The 18298-nt window shown below is 44.1% G+C and overlaps 1 protein-coding gene and 1 long non-coding RNA gene across 21 annotated transcripts in view; one reads left to right on the top strand and one right to left on the bottom strand.

Moving 5' to 3' along the window:
• The window catches only part of SORBS2 (sorbin and SH3 domain containing 2), a 305036-nt gene that overhangs the window by 12804 nt on the left and 273934 nt on the right, over window positions 1-18298 (bottom strand). For 17 of the 19 annotated variants that reach the window (XM_056559539.1, XM_056559575.1, XM_056559567.1 and 14 more), the window contains one exon: window positions 1217-1263. In XM_056559539.1, the coding sequence (XP_056415514.1) occupies window positions 1217-1263 (47 nt within the window). The remainder of the gene's footprint in view (window positions 1-1216; window positions 1264-18298) is intronic. The other 2 variants (XM_056559644.1, XM_056559532.1) reach the window with 1 other exon arrangement.
• LOC130357222 (uncharacterized) overlaps window positions 1-18298 on the top strand; it is a 207963-nt gene that overhangs the window by 175543 nt on the left and 14122 nt on the right. The window contains exons 1-2 of one of the 2 annotated variants that reach the window (XR_008889140.1): window positions 11384-12149; window positions 17785-17987. The exons of the other annotated variant lie outside the window; for it this stretch is intronic. This is a non-coding gene — a long non-coding RNA (uncharacterized LOC130357222). Of the gene's footprint in view, window positions 1-11383; window positions 12150-17784; window positions 17988-18298 lie in introns of those variants that run through there. 2 annotated transcript variants of the gene reach the window in all.

Below are 18298 nucleotides of genomic sequence, written 5' to 3'. Positions count from 1 at the left end.
ATCAACATTGGATCCCATTTCTTCATCTGATGACACATCAATTGCAGGTACTATTTCCTACATCTGGGAACACTATCTACATTCAGGATAGTTGTTGTGTACACGTACGAGTGACCTTCTACACCTATGACTTCTAAGCTTGATTGCTTTAGCCTCTTCACTGTCGATTCTGTCACACTGTCTATACCCACACTCTCTCCCACTTTGTGCTGTTGGCTATATATTCTCGTTTTTTTATTTTTTATTTATGAGTGATATATAGGGGAACCACTAGCCCAATAGCAGCATACATCATACTAGGGGATTTTCCACCTCTGTAAGGGTGCACAAGTAAGCTAGCGCCAGTATATCCTACATACAGAATATTCTTTTCAGATAAAGAATTTTCAGGAAATCTACCCTAATGCCTCTTAAAGGGGTCACACCCCCTCCCATAGACTTGTATTGAGGGGGCGGGCTGTGACGTCACGAGGGGGTGGAGCCGTGACGTCACAATGCTCTTGCCCCTGTATCGCCTGTCATTACGCACAGAGCAAGTTTGCTTTGTTCAGTAATGACAGCAGGGTGCTGCAGCCGAGATCATGGGGGTCCCCAGCAGCAGGACCCTAGCGATCAGACATCTTATCCCCTATCTCATCCCCCTTTAATTCTTCCATTCCCCTGCTAGCTGCTACTTCTGAGACAGACTCGTCTGGCCAGTGACGGTCTGCTCAGCCAGTCACCAACTGCAGTGTTGTCCCGCATGAGCATGAGCATGCCTTTAATGCCAAGATGAGTCCATCTTAGAGCGAGCCGCCAGCTTGACCAGTAGAGGACTCGGAGACATCACAGGTAGAGGGTGCTAGGTTGGTATATATGCTTTTTTATTTTTTTCATTGCAGCCCTAGCTATTTATATATATATGTAACAAAAATGTTATTTGGACCATCCATTAACAATTTAAATCAAAGTACCCACAAAGTTATGGTCATACAATGTGGGAGTAATTCAATAAGCACGTTGCACCAGTTTCGTAATGTAAAAAATGCTCAAAATATAGACTTACTAAAAATAAATTAGATTTTTCTCACCACTTCCCAAAGTGGTGAACAAATTGAGGTGGGAGGAGGTTTAGTGTAAGTGATCTACCCTATAGTGGCTATATTGATCATATGAATATTCAACATACAACACAAATCGTTTGCATAGATATACATGAAATAAAGTTAAAACTTACGGTTCCCCCATAGCCTGGATGTTTTCATGAGTGAATACAGCTCTCTGCTGGGGAAAACAACATTTATGATTAGTATAATATATGGAAATTTGCATCACGGGTCATTGCAGAGTACGGAACATATAGCGCAGACAGATAACATTACTCTTACGATGAACATGTTAGATTACAAGACTATGCAACTAGTAAGTAAAGCTAAGCACATTTCACTGCTATACAGAAAAAGCTTTGTGTTTTACATATAGCGCACTTTTCTTAAAGGGACTGTGGCTTCTTTACAATAGGGAAACTGCTATATGCCCTGTTAACACTGAATTTCAAATGAGGGCCATAAAAAACTCCAGGAGTACATATAATTGTATCCCACACTAAAGGGACCATATACAGAATCGGCCAAGCTTTAGCTTAAGTGGCGTAACATATGCTGCCTCTGGACTTTGGGGTAGTGGAAATATGTTCTCTGGAGTGATGAATAACAATTCACTAGATGGCAATCTTGATGATTCTGGGTTTGGCACATGCCTGATGAAATAATATAGTGCCTACTGTAACATTTAGTGGAGAAGGGCTAAAAGTGTGGCATTGTTTTTCAAGGTTAGCGCACGTGATGGGTAATCTTATTAGTATAGCACACATTGACATTTTGGACACCTGCGTAGTTCTAGCTTTGTGGCCACAGTTTGGAGATGGCAGTTTTTTGTTCCTGCATGGCTTTGCTTTTGTGCACAAAGCGAGGTCCACGAAGACATGATTTGGCTAGTTTGGTGTGGAGAAATTCAAGTAGCCTGCATAGCCTGACCTCAACCCCACCAATGTCCTACAAGGTGTGACGTCAGGTGTCCACATACTTTTAGCCATACACATGACTCTCTTAATGTGTTATTAAGAAGTCTCCTCATATGCAACAAAATTTAAGAATACATACTGAGATGCTGTAGTATATTGTTATTCTATTATTTCTACCAATAAAAGACTTCAATAGTAAAGCTGCACATATAGTCCAGCCTTGAATTGCACATCTAGTTTAATTTACCCTCGATTGCCAAACACAGTATAATATAGCTATGCAGTATAGTACGTTATGAGGTTTATAGGCAAACAGTACAATTAACAAACATTGCAGCAAAAGAAACACTGGCTACATAGTGGTTTAGTGAAAGTCCAGACAAATATATATCTATATACAGATGCAAATCAAAAAATGTTGCAGTATCTTGTAATACCTTATTTATTGGACTAACAGCATTTTGTAGAGACAAGCTTTCGGGATTCCTCCCTTTATCAAGTCCAAAGCAAATCTAAGCTCACAAGCAGAAGACACATGTTACATCTCACAAATATGCACATCTATTGTCTTAACCCCTGCCTTTTTGTGAGATATAACCTGTGTCTTCTGCTTGTGAGCTTAGATTTGCTTTTGACTTGATAAAGGGAGGAATCCCGAAAGCTTGTCTCTACAAAATTCTGTTAGTCCAATAAATAAGGTATTACAAGATGCTGCAACATTCTTTCATTTGCATCTGCATCACTGGACTAATATGGCTACTCAGATTTACATTCACTTGTACATATATACAGGTTTTATTATTCCACATCCCCAAGAGTAACATATCCACATACAGTAGCGTAACATTTAAGCAGATGTAAGCCAAGCAACATGCTACATATATCTTTATTATGTTCCATTTTATACATATATTATAATGTCATGTTTGATAAAGTGTGTTTTTACCAAGGACCTGTAGCACAGGGGTAATTTATATTGTGGTATGCATTATTAAATTAAACATTTATGGGACAACAACTAGTGCCTCATAAAAGGACATGGCATCCTTGTGTGAGGCCTCAAGGTACCACTGAGGGCACCTTTAGGGAGATTAGCTACCATGCAGTTGCCCCTACAGCAAAAATGGGCAACTGGTGTTGCAAGACTAAATGTGGCCTTTGGGCACTGCACAATGTGTAAATTATGCTCTGCTTCCCTTAAACACAATTTCCTGTAATACAAAGTCCCTAGCATGGGTGTCTGTCCATTCTGGATTTGCTACTTCAGTACTATACAGCAGTGCAGAGGTTCTGCTGCGGAAAGCGTGCAATTATGTAATTTTTATAGCATGTAGCCTGCGGGAGAAGTACTGTGCTTTTCTGGGTGATGTAGGGCCCAGTAGAGTGACATTTTTAGTATTTTTTGTTTTGTTGGGGAGCTGTTGGAGGAGATTACCTTCCTGGGGAGGGGGGGGGGGGTGAATTACATACCTACTGAGAGATCTATCTAATAGGGGAATAATTAGGCCAGCAGAGTGTGCCTGAGGAAAGCAGGCCAGCAGAGTGTGCCTGAGGAAAGCAGGGCAGCAGAGTGTGCCTGAGGAAAGCAGGGCACCAGAGTGAGACTAAGGAAAGCAGGGCAGCAGACTGTGCCTGAGGAAAGCAGGGCAGCAGAGTGAGCCTGAGGAAAACAGGGCAGCAGAGTGAGCCTGAGGAAAACAGGGCAGCAGAGTGTATCTGAGGAAAGCAGGGCAGCAGAGTGTATCTGAGGAAAGCAGGGCAGCAGAGTGTGTCTGAGTAAAGCAGGGCAGTAGAGTGAGCCTGCGGAAAGCAGGGCAGTAGAGTTTGCATACATAGATGTGTAGTGTCATTAATTATTACTATAATATAACTTCTGTCCCCACAATACCAGACGCCACAAGGTTACATTTTTTAAGATCGAGCCTACTCTGAGATTAATGTCAAGTGTAGAGAATATATCACAATGCAAATGCACACATATGTTACATGGCATCTTGTATCTATTGCATAAATTGTGTTGTTTTGTCAAGAAAAATGACTTTTACATTACTGGTTTGCATTTTATATTTGCAAATTACATGGTACTGTATAGTATGCTCTGTATGGTGTTATTAGTACAGTGTTTACAATGTTGTCTTACTTCAAAAGTACCTTGAGATATTAGAATCATTAGAATCTAGTTCTAGAAGCAGAACTAGAAATATTTCTAGCTGCCTGTTCAGTACTGTGGGGTGCTCACCTGGTGGGGGCACAGGCCGCAAAACTGATCAGGTCGCAGGATAATAATGTCAAGGGTCGGACACAGTGGGATCGTCCACCGCAGAGCAGCAACCTGCAGGGATCAAACCTAATTGCTGCATGCAATAATATTTAGTTATATGTTATTATTATTATAATATTTTTTTTTTTGGGGGGGGGGGAGTTTGTTAATGAGGAGACCAAGGATGGGGTTTGAGGGGGGGGGGGGTGAATGTTATTGAGGAGATGGGGTTTGGGGGGGGTGGATGTTTAAGAGGAGACCAAGGATGAGGTTTGGGGTGGGGGGGGACGGTTGTTGATGAGGAGAACAATATTGGGGTTGGTGGGGCTTGGGGGCTGTTGATGTGGAGACCAAGAATGTTTTTTTTTTGGGAGGGGCGGGGGTTGTTGATGAAGAGACTCCTATCATGTTCTGACAGCCTTGTGGGGCAGGACTTAGGGGTTTGGGTAGGGAGGCAGAGGAGCCTGGGGAGGACGTAGGGGTCTGGAGAGGGGGCAGAGGACTGTGGAGAGGACTTAGGGGTCGAGGGGATGGAACAGAGGAGTGGCAGTGTTATATTCAGAGGTAACAGTGTGTAGCAGTATTATATTCAGGGCCCAGTGCATGGCAGTATTATATTCAGGGCACAGTGTATAGCAATATTATATTCACGGGGCACAGTGTCTGGCAGGATTATAATGATTATTGTCTTTTTACAAAAGATGAGGATCCGCTGATAAATTAAGAAACCACTGATATTGGGATGTCAGCCTCTGCAGAGGAAGATGTAGCTGGAAGAAGACCTGGTGTCTGGACCAGATGAGGAAGAAAAAGAAAGACAACAGAGAAGACGTCACTCAGGTCACGGATATCATTGTATATTCTCCTGACTGTCCCATCTCTTCTTTAGTCACTTGTAAGTTCTGCAGTGACGATGGATGAAACTGTACCCAATCTGAAGCTCTCCACCTGTTGCAAAACTAAAACTGCCATAATGCCTGAGGCTCTCCAGACATAATGGGAGTTGTAGCTTTGCAACAGCTGGAGAGCCACTTCAACCGAGGTGATCGGTCAGGGTCCCAGCAGTTGGACCCCCACCCTTTGCATGGCGTAGGGGGCCCCGAGGCAATTTTCTGCATCGGGGCCCTTTGGTTTCTAGCTACACAACTGATCGGCGGGTCCATATAGGGGGTTACAGTATCTAATCCATACAAGGGGGCAGATTATTTAAGGACGCAGCCTGTTTTTACCTTAATGACAAGGTCCAATTTTGCAATTCTGTCCTGCATCTCGTGGTAATACCTCTGACATGCTTTTACTTAGCGAAGCGATTCAGAGATTGTTGTTTTTTTTTATGACATATTGTACTTTATATTAGTGGTAAATCTATGTTAATTCAATAACGCCAAAATATTGTGAAAAGGTTAAGAGTTTCTGGTGTTTTTTTTTTTTTTTATGGCATTCACTGTATGAAAATATGTTCTTTTCATTCTGTGGGTCAGTACAGTTATGGCAACAGTCAATTTATATTTTTGTGTTTGTTTTTTTTTACTTTTCACAACAAAATCCTTTTTTCTTCCTCTATTGTGTTGTCATGCTCTGACAGCCATAACTTTTTTTTTAATTTTTTGTCTGATGCCATTGAGTGAGGGCTTTTTTGCGGGACAAGCTGTACTTTTTATTGGTACCGTTTTTTTAAATCTTTTTTTACTCCACGTTTTGGACCAAAAGTTGCAATTTTTGCACTTTTTTTTTCTTTTTTTTTTTTTATGGCGTTCACCGTATGGGATAAATAACATAATTATTGTATTGTACATAGTCATAACATATTTGGCAATACCTATTATGTGTAGATTTGGTCGTTTGTTTGTTTTTTTGGGTGATAATATAGGGTTTTATTGGGAAAGGGGCATTTATTAAATTTTTTTTGTCTTTATTAATTTATTTAAAAATCTTTTATTTTTAACTTTTTACAGGTAATACTATGCTGCAGCACAGTATAACTGTCAGTATACACTGATGTGCAGCCTGTGCGATTCAGCCTATGGCTGGACCTCACAGGCTGTCCTACTTGGCAGACACGAGGATATCAGCTGGCCTCCTGCTGCCATGTCATGCTCCCATGATTCTATCGCGAGATAGCCGTTGGTGAACAGGGGGATTTCCCCCCCACTTTCATTCTCATAGAAGCCATGATCAGGACTGATTACGGCATCTATGAGGTTAATGGGGTCACGCCATTCTCGGCAGCTACGGAGGGACCTTGGCTGTGATTGGCAGCGCATTGCGCTGAGCAGGATATCGCTGTGTAGGTAACTGGGACGTATGCATACGTCCTGGGGCGGGAAGTGGGTTAATCCATATGGGGAGGACAGTATCATACCATGACAGTATCTAATCCATTTAGGGGGGGCACAGTATTTAACCCCTTAGGATGCAGGTATTTTTCATTTTTTCCTTTTCCTTTTTCCTCCTCCCCTTCAAAAAATTATAACACTTTCAATTTTCCACCTACAGACCTATATGAGGCTTTTTTTTTCTGCCACCAATCTTATTTTGCAATGATATCATTCATTTAATAACAAAATCTATGGGGAAACAAAAACATTTTTTGTGGAGCTAATTTTTTTTTAAAACACACCATTTTGTATGTTTTGGGGGCTTTCGTTTCTACGCAGTGCAATTTTCGGTAAAAGTGATACCTTATCTTTATTCTGTAGGTCTATGCTGATACGATTTTTATAGTTTTTTTTTATTTTAATACTAAAAAAATTATAACTTTTTGTATGAAAATTAGTATGTTTAAAGTTGTCCTCTTCTGACCCCTATAACTTTAAAAAATTTTCATATACGAGAATGTATGAGGGCTTTTTTTTTTTTGAGCCATGATCTGTAGTTTTTATTGGTACCATTTTTGTTTAGATTAGACTTCTTGATCTCTTTTTATAATTTTTTTTTTTATGTAGTGAGCGAAAAATGTGCAATTTTTGAATTTGATATTTTTATACGTGTACGTCATTGACCGTGCAATTTAATTGACATTATATTTTAATAGTTTGGACATTTACAAATGCAGAAATACCACATATGTTTAGGTAAATTTTTGAATACATTGTTTTATTTAAAATATGGGAAAAGGGGAGTGATTGAAACTTTTATTAGGGAAGGGGTTAATCCACTTTAACTTTTTTTCACAATTTTTTAGTCCCCAAAGGAGGCTATTACATGCAATATTCAGACTGCAAACATTGACTGCTTCATAGAACAGCATTGATCAATTTTATCAGCGCTCCATTGCTCCAGGCTGCTTAGGCTTCATGGAGCATTGAAACACAGATCGGACGGTGGGGAGGCAGGTAAGGGTCCTTCCGCGTCCTATTAGCTGATCGGGACCTTGCGATTTCACAGCGGGTGTGCCGATCAGCTCTGCTGAGCAGCTTGGATTGTTTTTCTTTACATTTCGATTAAAGTTGAAAGGGTTAATGCTGGGCATCGGCCTGATCGACGATGTCGTGAATTAGCTACGGATCCCTGAGCTGATGGCTGTTAGGACTAACCGGCTATGATGCACGTTCAGCTGCCCCTTTGTCCTTTAAGGGGTTAAAAACAGCTCAGGCAAGATAAGAATTTTAGACATACGTATTTTTTTTTTCTAAAATAATGTAATTTTTCAATTTTTATTTTTTTTTGGGGGGGGGGGGGGGGTGCCAACACAGCACCTCGCCAGGGGCACAAGGGACACTAAGCATGCCTCTGTTCTCGATGCTCTGTCAGCTGAGCATGCAATTATTCTGAATGAAGAGAGGGGAATAAACTGTTGCCAGACCAGTTTATCGTATGGTAATAATCCTGTGAAAACATGGGTTACAGCCCTTTCACACGGACCAATGGCTTGAACAGAATGAGCACCGATCACGCTGATCTCCTTCGTCTGCCGATCGCTGGCCCTTTTACAGGGGCCAATTATCCTACGAATGCTCATTCGCCTGATAATCTGCCCTTGTAAATTGACCTTTAATCTTCTGCTGATCTATTGTATTTTTTGGCTGTAGAATGAGTGGGGCTTAATCTTTTGTTCCACTGCTAACAGGATGGGGGAGGAGGCTCCTTCTGAAGGCAGTTTTTTAGAGCGTGACACAGGATAGTGAGAAGGAGGAGTATATATATATATATATATATATATAACAAGGAACGAAAGGAAGAAGCACCGTGATGCAGGATTCCAGATCCGTCTGGGTGCTCAGCTTCAGGGGCAGACCGACCCCCAATGTAATATCCACAAAGAAGCAGAAGCGGCACTCCAAAGTCACATCAAATCGTGGTTTATTCACTCATCTGTGAAAGCGACGTTTCGGCTTATCAATAAAGCCTTTCTCAAGCATGATATATAGATATATATATAGCTCAGTGAGGAACCCCTTGTTTTTGGGTGGGGTGGTGGTGGTTGTGTGCATTTTCTACATTTAGTGTTTCTGTACTGGTTTTCAGTTGATAAAATTCTGTTGCAGCAACAGACACAAGCTTAGATAGTACAAAGCATGATTACTTGTTATATGAAGCATCACAAAATACAGTTGTGCATACATAATAATATGGCACAATCAAACTATGGCAAAAGAAGAATACATAATCTCTAACACAATAATCTACATTATAAACTAATAAAAACAAACAAAAAACATACATGACAACATACATTTAAAATGCTTTACAATCTGCCTCATTCATCACACAATATAATACAAAATAATGGATCATCATAAGGAAATAACTGGGGTGACAGATACACTGTTGGTGCTTAAAAGCTTTAAGAGAATGTGGCCTTTAGACGGGTAGTCTAGGATTAGAAAAAATAGGGGTACAGAAATAGTGCTACTTTTGTTCATTGGTAGTGTCTGGCATTGCAGATCAGCCCCATAGAATAGTGATTAGCCACAAAACCATATATGGCATATGGACAAACATGGCACTGTTTCCTCATTATTCTTATCCTTGACAATGACTATAAAACAAACTTCAGAATAAAAAGTTGACAAAGTGGATTCAAATTACTCTACCCTTTGGATGGTTTTAGGGCTTTTCACTGGTGAGCTGCAGGCTTTTCTAGACATCACAGGACTACGAGGAGGCTTACCAACAACTACTAGATCACTTTTATAAATACTCTGAAAACCATAGGACAGAAATCACTTTCTAAATTTACCAAACATTTTTAATCTAAATGTAAAACTTTAACCCATGCAAAAATTTTACACACAGCTGTTAACATGCAGTCACACATGAAAATGTAAGTAATGGAAAAAAAGGAAGACTCAAGTTCATTGCCATCAATGTGGGAAAAGTGCACACAAAGAAAAGTATAGAACATACATAAGACAAATGAATTAATAAGAATGGAGGGGCTGCTCAAAAACATGGCAAAGCTATGTTAGATATTCTCTTTAGCTCCTTATATCTGATAGATGCAGGTTCTATCCTCAGAATGGCAGGATTCTCCTCGCCAGGCAGAATGGGGGAGGGGGTCAGGGGACCCGTATTCTGGACAAAGGTGCCCATCCCAGAGATCTGTATCTATCATGTATTTAGAGAACAACCTGTGAATATTCCATACATTCTGAGGTTTGAATGCCTGTTTGTTTATTTCAGCAAGGGTCAGAATGACTTAAGTTCTTAAGTTTAAATGGTACTCGAAGGTCCCCCTGCCTACTGCCTACATTCCCTGGTTAACAGGAGAACAGGAGCGTAAATAATCACATGACTTGATAGGGCTAGTCATCTGTATTCTGGGAATACTTTTTTTATGTCCATATTCCTCTCTGTTTAAGAGATATAAGCCTTTTTGTTAACAAGCAAAAACGTCTGGTTCCCAGGGGGCATTCCCTAGCATAGCAAGAGGTAAGTCCAGCTTATGTCCTCTTTATCTAGTGGAGGTCATTCAAACTGGGTAGGCTGATGCAAAGGGCTGTGGGGTGGTGATGGACATGGGCTGGGCTTCCCTGTGCTCTGGCTGTGCTTGGGAACACCCCCGAGGAACTTGAGCCTAATTTTAATAATAACATAAAGGCATTTAACTTTCAAGTGGAAATTACTATTAAAAAAATTAAAAATAAATATATGCCAATCTTAATGACTAACACTGTTTATCCATGGGCTCATTTACATGTACCTCTTTTCCTGCTGACAGGTCCGCTTTAAGCTTGTTCTGCCGAACCTAAAAGTGGCCATACATCTACAGTTTTCTACTCCTAGTCCCCAATTAACATCCATATGTGAATTTCCTAAAAAATCTTTAATAATGATATATTTATATGAATATTTAATGTATTCATGATATTTAAATTATATTTTTACATAGTTTATTGTTTGTAAGCCTGCTTATTACTGTTACTAAACTGTACATGGTATTGGAATCAGGTGGCCAGCCCTGCTCTTTGTATCATTTTGTAAGAACTTGTGGGGTTAAAAGTCTTTCTAGACTCCTTAAAGCGTTTCGTGTGCCTCTAGATAAACATGGCTTGTCAGTTGTTATTGCTGCACTGGTGAATACCAGCTGAGGGGACAGCATGCTTTTACTGCTGATACCCATAAAGTACTATGTTATTTTGTAAGACAGCCAAACGCTCTGACATTTAAGAGCAGAATGACTCACAGGACATAGTGATACCAGAACCACATTTATATGTGGAAAAGGCCTCCTATCCAGGGCTCAAGAAAAAATTATTACTGTCGTTGTCTATAGTTATTTTAAATTTTTGACACTTGTGGATTTATACACACATACAGTATCCTGCGCATATTTGATACGCAGGATTTGAATCTGCAGATATGAAGCTGTGTTCAGTCATTTAATTTACATTGAAATCTGCAGCATCAAATCTTCAGCTTCAAATCCTGCGCATCAAATATGCGCAGGATACTGTACATGTGAATTTGAATAAGAAGACACATAGAAAATCCTGAACTCACCGTCAAGCTATTGACTCGATACTTCTCTTACGGGATAAACCGGGGATGCCGGACTGTGCACTCAGAGGTAAACAACCAGTGGTTTTCGCGCAAACTAGCGCTTCATCCGGCATCCCCGGTTTATCCCGTAAGAGGAGTATCGAGTCAATAGCTGATCGGTGAGTGCAGGATTTTCTATGTGTCTTCTCATTCGAATTCTTGCTGAAATCAAATTTTCTACGTCCTAGCACCGCTGAATAAGACTCAAGGACTGCATAGAGCTACCTGTATCTCCGTACTCTGGGTACATGATATCAGCGTTGCCATCTCTCTCTTTTCTATTGATACTGTACATGTGAATACACTCTTATATCGGAAAACTCCAGATCAGCTATTAGAAAGTGAGCTGAATTTCTACATTGCCTCTCTATTAAAATCAGAGGACGTTGAGGGTCAGGTATCCGGAGACCATCCACCGGACTCTTTCGATGCCTCTAAAGCTTCAGAAAATCTTATTAGTTACATTGTTATGGCTTTCAAAATATTTGTGTCAGTGAGCTGCATAGTTCATTGTTCTGAAAACATACAGTACATTTCACTAAAAAGTTACTGACTGTAAGTGGATCAGTCTGCCCTTTCTGTTTGTTTACTGACACTAACAGGTTCAAATATGCCTGGCTGTAGAACAAAGGGCAGCTATTTTCATACAGCACAGAGGTCTGAAGTGAAACACTAATACCAAAATAGAAAATTGCACATTGTTGTAGTTTTGCAACAGCTGGAGACACTGTTTGTAAAACACTGATCTATGAGATCTATAAGGCTTGCCTTCCAGTACCCCTGCCTATGGATGCAAATGTCCTCATGAAGGCAGCAACAAGTGGCACTGTGTGTCCCCAACTTGATGAAGAATATACTATCTAATATCTTTTTCTGTATTTAATACAGTAAAGAACTGCAGATGTCACGATGCCGGCTGGCAGGTAGTGGATCCTCTGTGCCAGAGAGGGATTGGCGTGGACCGTGCTAGTGGATCGGTTCTAAGCCACTACTGGTTTTCACCAGAGCCCGCCGCAAAGCGGGATGGTCTTGCTGCGGCGGTAGTGACCAGGTCGTATCCACTAGCAACGGCTCAACCTCTCTGGCTGCTGAAGATAGGCGCGGTACAAGGGAGTAGACAGAAGCAAGGTCGGACGTAGCAGAAGGTCGGGGCAGGCAGCAAGGATCGTAGTCAGGGGCAACGGCAGGAGGTCTGGAACACAGGCTAGGAACACACAAGGAACGCTTTCACTGGCACAATGGCAACAAGATCCGGCAAGGAAGTGCAGGGGAAGTGAGGTGATATAGGGAAGTGCACAGGTGAAGACACTAATTGGAATCACTGCGCCAATCAGCGGCGCAGTGGCCCTTTAAATCGCAAAGACCCGGCGCGCGCGCGCCCTAGGGAGCGGGGCCGCGCGCGCCGGGACAGGACCGAGGGAGAGCGAGTCAGGTACGGGAGCCGGGGTGCGCATCGCGAGCGGGCGCTACCCGCATCGCGAATCGCATCCCGGCTGGCAGCGGAATCGCAGCGCCCCGGGTCAGTGGATCTGACCGGAGCGCTGCAGCGGGGAGAGTGAAGCGAGCGCTCCGGGGAGGAGCGGGGACCCGGAGCGCTCGGCGTAACAGTACCCCCCCCCTTGGGTCTCCCCCTCTTCTTAGAGCCTGAGAACCTGAGGAGCAGACTTTTGTCTAGGATGTTGTCCTCAGGTTCCCAGGATCTCTCTTCAGGACCACAACCCTCCCAGTCCACTAAAAAAAAAGTTTTCCCTCTGACCTTTTTGGAAGCTAAGATCTCTTTGACAGAGAAGATGTCCGAGGAGCCGGAAACAGGAGTGGGAGGAACAGATTTGGGAGAAAAACGGTTGAGGATGAGTGGTTTGAGAAGAGAGACGTGAAAGGCATTAGGGATACGAAGAGAAGGAGGAAGAAGAAGTTTATAAGAGACAGGATTAATTTGACACAAAATTTTGAAAGGACCAAGATAGCGTGGTCCCAACTTGTAGCTAGGGACACGGAAGCGGACATATTTAGCGGAGAGCCATACCTTGTCTCCAGGGGAAAAAACGGGAGGAGCTCTTCTTTTCTTATCCGCGAACTTCTTCATGCGTGATGAAGCCTGTAAGAGAGAATTTTGGGTCTCTCTCCATATGATGGAAAGGTCACGAGAAATTTCATCCACAGCGGGCAGACCAGAGGGCAAGGGGGTAGGGAGGGGGGGAAGAGGGTGACGGCCGTACACCACGAAAAATGGGGATTTGGAGGAAGATTCAGAGACCCTGAAGTTATACGAGAATTCGGCCCATGGAAGGAGATCTGCCCAGTCATCCTGGCGGGAGGAAACAAAATGTCGCAAATAATCACCCAAGATCTGGTTAATTCTTTCTACTTGTCCATTGGACTGGGGATGATATGCAGAAGAAAAATTTAATTTAATCTTGAGTTGTTTACAGAGAGCCCTCCAGAATTTAGACACGAATTGGACGCCTCTATCCGAGACAATCTGCGTAGGCAACCCGTGAAGACGAAAAATGTGTACAAAAAATTGTTTAGCCAACTGAGGCGCAGAAGGAAGACCAGGAAGAGGGATGAAATGTGCCATTTTGGAGAATCGATCAACGACCACCCAAATAACAGTGTTGCCACGGGAAGGGGGTAAATCAGTAATAAAATCCATACCAATCAGAGACCAAGGCTGTTCGGGGACAGGCAGGGGATGAAGAAAACCAGCGGGCTTCTGGCGAGGAGTCTTATCCCGGGCACAGATAGTGCAGGCTCGCACAAAGTCCACAACATCCGTCTCCAGAGTCGGCCACCAATAGAAGCGGGAGATGAGTTGCACAGATTTCTTGATGCCCGCATGACCTGCGAGATGGGAGGAGTGACCCCATTTGAGGATTCCGAGGCGTCGGCGTGGAGAAACAAAGGTCTTTCCTGGAGGAGTTTGCCTGATGGAGGCAGGAGAAGTGGAGATCAGGCAGTCAGGTGGAATGATGTGTTGCGGAGAGAGTTCAACTTCTGAGGCATCCGAGGAACGAGAGAGAGCATCGGCCCTAATGTTCTTATCGGCAGGACGAAAGTGAATCTCAAAATTAAATCGGGCAAAGAACAGAGACCACCGGGCCTGGCGAGGATTCAGCCGTTGGGCAGACTGGAGGTAGGAGAGGTTCTTGTGGTCGGTGTAGATAATAACAGGAAAACTTGATCCCTCCAGCAGATGCCTCCATTCCTCAAGTGCTAATTTAATGGCTAGAAGCTCTCGATCCCCGATGGAGTAGTTCCTCTCCGCTGGAGAGAAGGTCCTAGAGAAAAAACCACAAGTGACAGCATGCCCGGAAGAATTTTTTTGTAGAAGAACAGCTCCAGCTCCCACTGAGGAGGCATCAACCTCCAATAGGAAGGGTTTGGAAGGGTCAGGTCTGGAGAGCACGGGAGCCGAAGAAAAGGCAGACTTGAGTCGTTTAAAGGCGTCTTCTGCTTGAGGAGGCCAAGACTTGGGATCAGCATTTTTTTTGGTTAAAGCCACGATAGGAGCCACAACGGTAGAAAAATGTGGAATAAATTGCCTGTAATAATTGGCGAACCCCAAAAAGCGTTGGATAGCACGGAGTCCGGAGGGGCGTGGCCAATCTAAGACGGCAGAGAGTTTGTCTGGATCCATCTGTAGTCCCTGGCCAGAGACCAAATATCCTAGAAAAGGAAGAGATTGGCATTCAAACAGACATTTCTCAATTTTGGCATAGAGTTGATTGTCACGAAGTCTCTGAAGAACCATACGGACATGCTGGCGGTGTTCTTCTAGATTGGCAGAAAAAATTAGGATATCGTCCAGATATACAACAACACAGGAGTATAACAGATCACGAAAAATTTCATTAACAAAGTCTTGGAAGACGGCAGGGGCGTTGCACAGGCCAAAGGGCATGACCAGATACTCAAAGTGTCCATCTCTGGTGTTAAATGCCGTTTTCCACTCATCCCCCTCTCTGATGCGGATGAGGTTATAGGCGCCTCTTAAGTCCAATTTAGTAAAGATGTGGGCACCTTGGAGGCGATCAAAGAGTTCAGAGATGAGGGGTAAGGGGTAGCGGTTCTTAACCGTGATTTTATTAAGACCGCGGTAGTCAATGCAAGGACGTAGGGAGCCATCTTTTTTGGACACAAAGAAAAATCCGGCTCCGGCAGGAGAGGAGGATTTACGGATAAAGCCCTTTTTTAGATTCTCCTGGACGTATTCAGACATGGCAAGAGTCTCTGGGGCAGAGAGAGGATAAATTCTGCCCCGGGGTGGAGTAGTGCCCGGGAGGAGGTCGATAGGACAATCATAAGGCCTGTGAGGAGGTAGAGTCTCAGCTTGTTTTTTGCAGAAAACATCCGCGAAGTCCATATAGGCCTTAGGGAGACCGGTTACTGGAGGAACCACAGAGTTACGGCAAGGGTTACTGGGAACCGGTTTTAGACAGTTCTTGGAACAAGAGGACCCCCAACTCTTGATCTCCCCAGTGGACCAATCCAGGGTTGGGGAATGAAGTTGAAGCCAGGGAAGTCCAAGGAGAATTTCCGAGGTGCAATTGGGGAGGACCAAAAGTTCAATCCTCTCGTGATGAGATCCGATGCTCATAAGAAGGGGCTCCGTGCGGAAACGTATGGTACAGTCCAATCTTTCATTGTTTACACAATTGATGTAAAGGGGTCTGGCGAGTCTGGTCACTGGGATGTTGAACTTGTTGACGAGAGAGGCCAAAATAAAATTTCCTGCAGATCCAGAGTCCAAGAAGGCCACAGTAGAGAAGGAGAAGGCAGAGGCAGACATCCGCACAGGCACAGTAAGACGTGGAGAAGCAGAGTAGACATCAAGGACTGTCTCACCTTTGTGCGGAGTCAGCGTACGTCTTTCCAGGCGGGGAGGACGGATAGGACAATCCCTCAGGAAGTGTTCGGTACTAGCACAGTACAGGCAGAGGTTCTCCATACGGCGTCGTGTCCTCTCTTGAGGTGTCAGGCGAGACCGGTCGACCTGCATAGCCTCCACGGCGGGAGGCACAGGAACAGATTGCAGGGGACCAGAGGAGAGAGGAGCCGAGGAGAAGAAACGCCTCGTGCGAACAGAGTCCATATCTTGGCGGAGTTCCTGACGCCTTTCGGAAAAACGCATGTCAATGCGAGTGGCTAGGTGAATAAGTTCATGTAGATTAGCAGGAATTTCTCGTGCGGCCAGAACATCTTTAATGTTGCTGGATAGGCCTTTTTTAAAGGTCGCGCAGAGGGCCTCATTATTCCAGGATAATTCTGAAGCAAGAGTACGGAATTGTACGGCATACTCGCCAACGGAAGAATTACCCTGGACCAGGTTCAACAGGGCAGTCTCAGCAGAAGAGGCTCGGGCAGGTTCCTCAAAGACACTTCGGATTTCCGAGAAGAAGGAGTGTACAGAGGCAGTGACGGGGTCATTGCGGTCCCAGAGCGGTGTGGCCCAAGACAGGGCTTTTCCAGACAGAAGGCTGACTACGAAAGCCACCTTAGACCTTTCAGTGGGAAACAGGTCCGACATCATCTCCAGATGCAGGGAACATTGGGAAAGAAAGCCACGGCAAAACTTAGAGTCCCCATCAAATTTATCCGGCAAGGATAGGCGTAGACCAGGAGCGGCCACTCGCTGCGGAGGAGGTGCAGGAGCCGGTGGAGGAGATGACTGCTGAAGCTGTGGTAGTAACTGCTGTAGCATAACGGTCAGTTGAGACAGCTGTTGGCCTTGTTGCGCTATCTGTTGTGACTGCTGGGCGACCACCGTGGTAAGGTCAGCGACAACTGGCAGAGGAACTTCAGCGGGATCCATGGCCGGATCTACTGTCACGATGCCGGCTGGCAGGTAGTGGATCCTCTGTGCCAGAGAGGGATTGGCGTGGACCGTGCTAGTGGATCGGTTCTAAGCCACTACTGGTTTTCACCAGAGCCCGCCGCAAAGCGGGATGGTCTTGCTGCGGCGGTAGTGACCAGGTCGTATCCACTAGCAACGGCTCAACCTCTCTGGCTGCTGAAGATAGGCGCGGTACAAGGGAGTAGACAGAAGCAAGGTCGGACGTAGCAGAAGGTCGGGGCAGGCAGCAAGGATCGTAGTCAGGGGCAACGGCAGGAGGTCTGGAACACAGGCTAGGAACACACAAGGAACGCTTTCACTGGCACAATGGCAACAAGATCCGGCAAGGAAGTGCAGGGGAAGTGAGGTGATATAGGGAAGTGCACAGGTGAAGACACTAATTGGAATCACTGCGCCAATCAGCGGCGCAGTGGCCCTTTAAATCGCAAAGACCCGGCGCGCGCGCGCCCTAGGGAGCGGGGCCGCGCGCGCCGGGACAGGACCGAGGGAGAGCGAGTCAGGTACGGGAGCCGGGGTGCGCATCGCGAGCGGGCGCTACCCGCATCGCGAATCGCATCCCGGCTGGCAGCGGAATCGCAGCGCCCCGGGTCAGTGGATCTGACCGGAGCGCTGCAGCGGGGAGAGTGAAGCGAGCGCTCCGGGGAGGAGCGGGGACCCGGAGCGCTCGGCGTAACAGCAGAGAATAGATAGTGGCCAATTACTTTATGTATATTATTGTGTTATGTGGGATTTATCCAGTATCTCTAGTTTCTGTCCATCTCCTAGTCCATTTGGATAACATCAGCTGTAATTCTGCCGTTCTGTACATGACTGCAAAAAACTACACTTTATTTAAAACATCCCGTACAACAGAGGCTGCATGGAAACACAGTTTATCAAGAAAGGTAATTCCTTACTAACCTTGTATTTGTCCTTTTGGGTAATCCAGGTGGAAACAGGAGGGTTTTTATGCAATAGACTTAAAAGAGGGCATTATATTTTACTCTCATTATATACAGTGGGGCAAAAAAGGATTTAGTCAGCCACCAGTTGTGCAAGTTGAGAAAGGCCTGTAATTTTCATCATAGGTATACCTCAACTATGAGAGACATAATGAGAAAAAAATATCCATAAAATCACATTGGCTGATTTTTTAAGAATTTATTTGCAAATTATGGTGAAAAATAAGTATTTGGTCACCTACAAAAAAGCAAGA

This window comes from Hyla sarda, chromosome 1 (genome assembly GCF_029499605.1).
Source record: "Hyla sarda isolate aHylSar1 chromosome 1, aHylSar1.hap1, whole genome shotgun sequence".
NCBI lineage: Eukaryota > Metazoa > Chordata > Amphibia > Anura > Hylidae > Hyla > Hyla sarda.
Note: the sequence above shows the minus strand (reverse complement) of the source record. Positions and strands in the feature narration are given on the sequence as shown.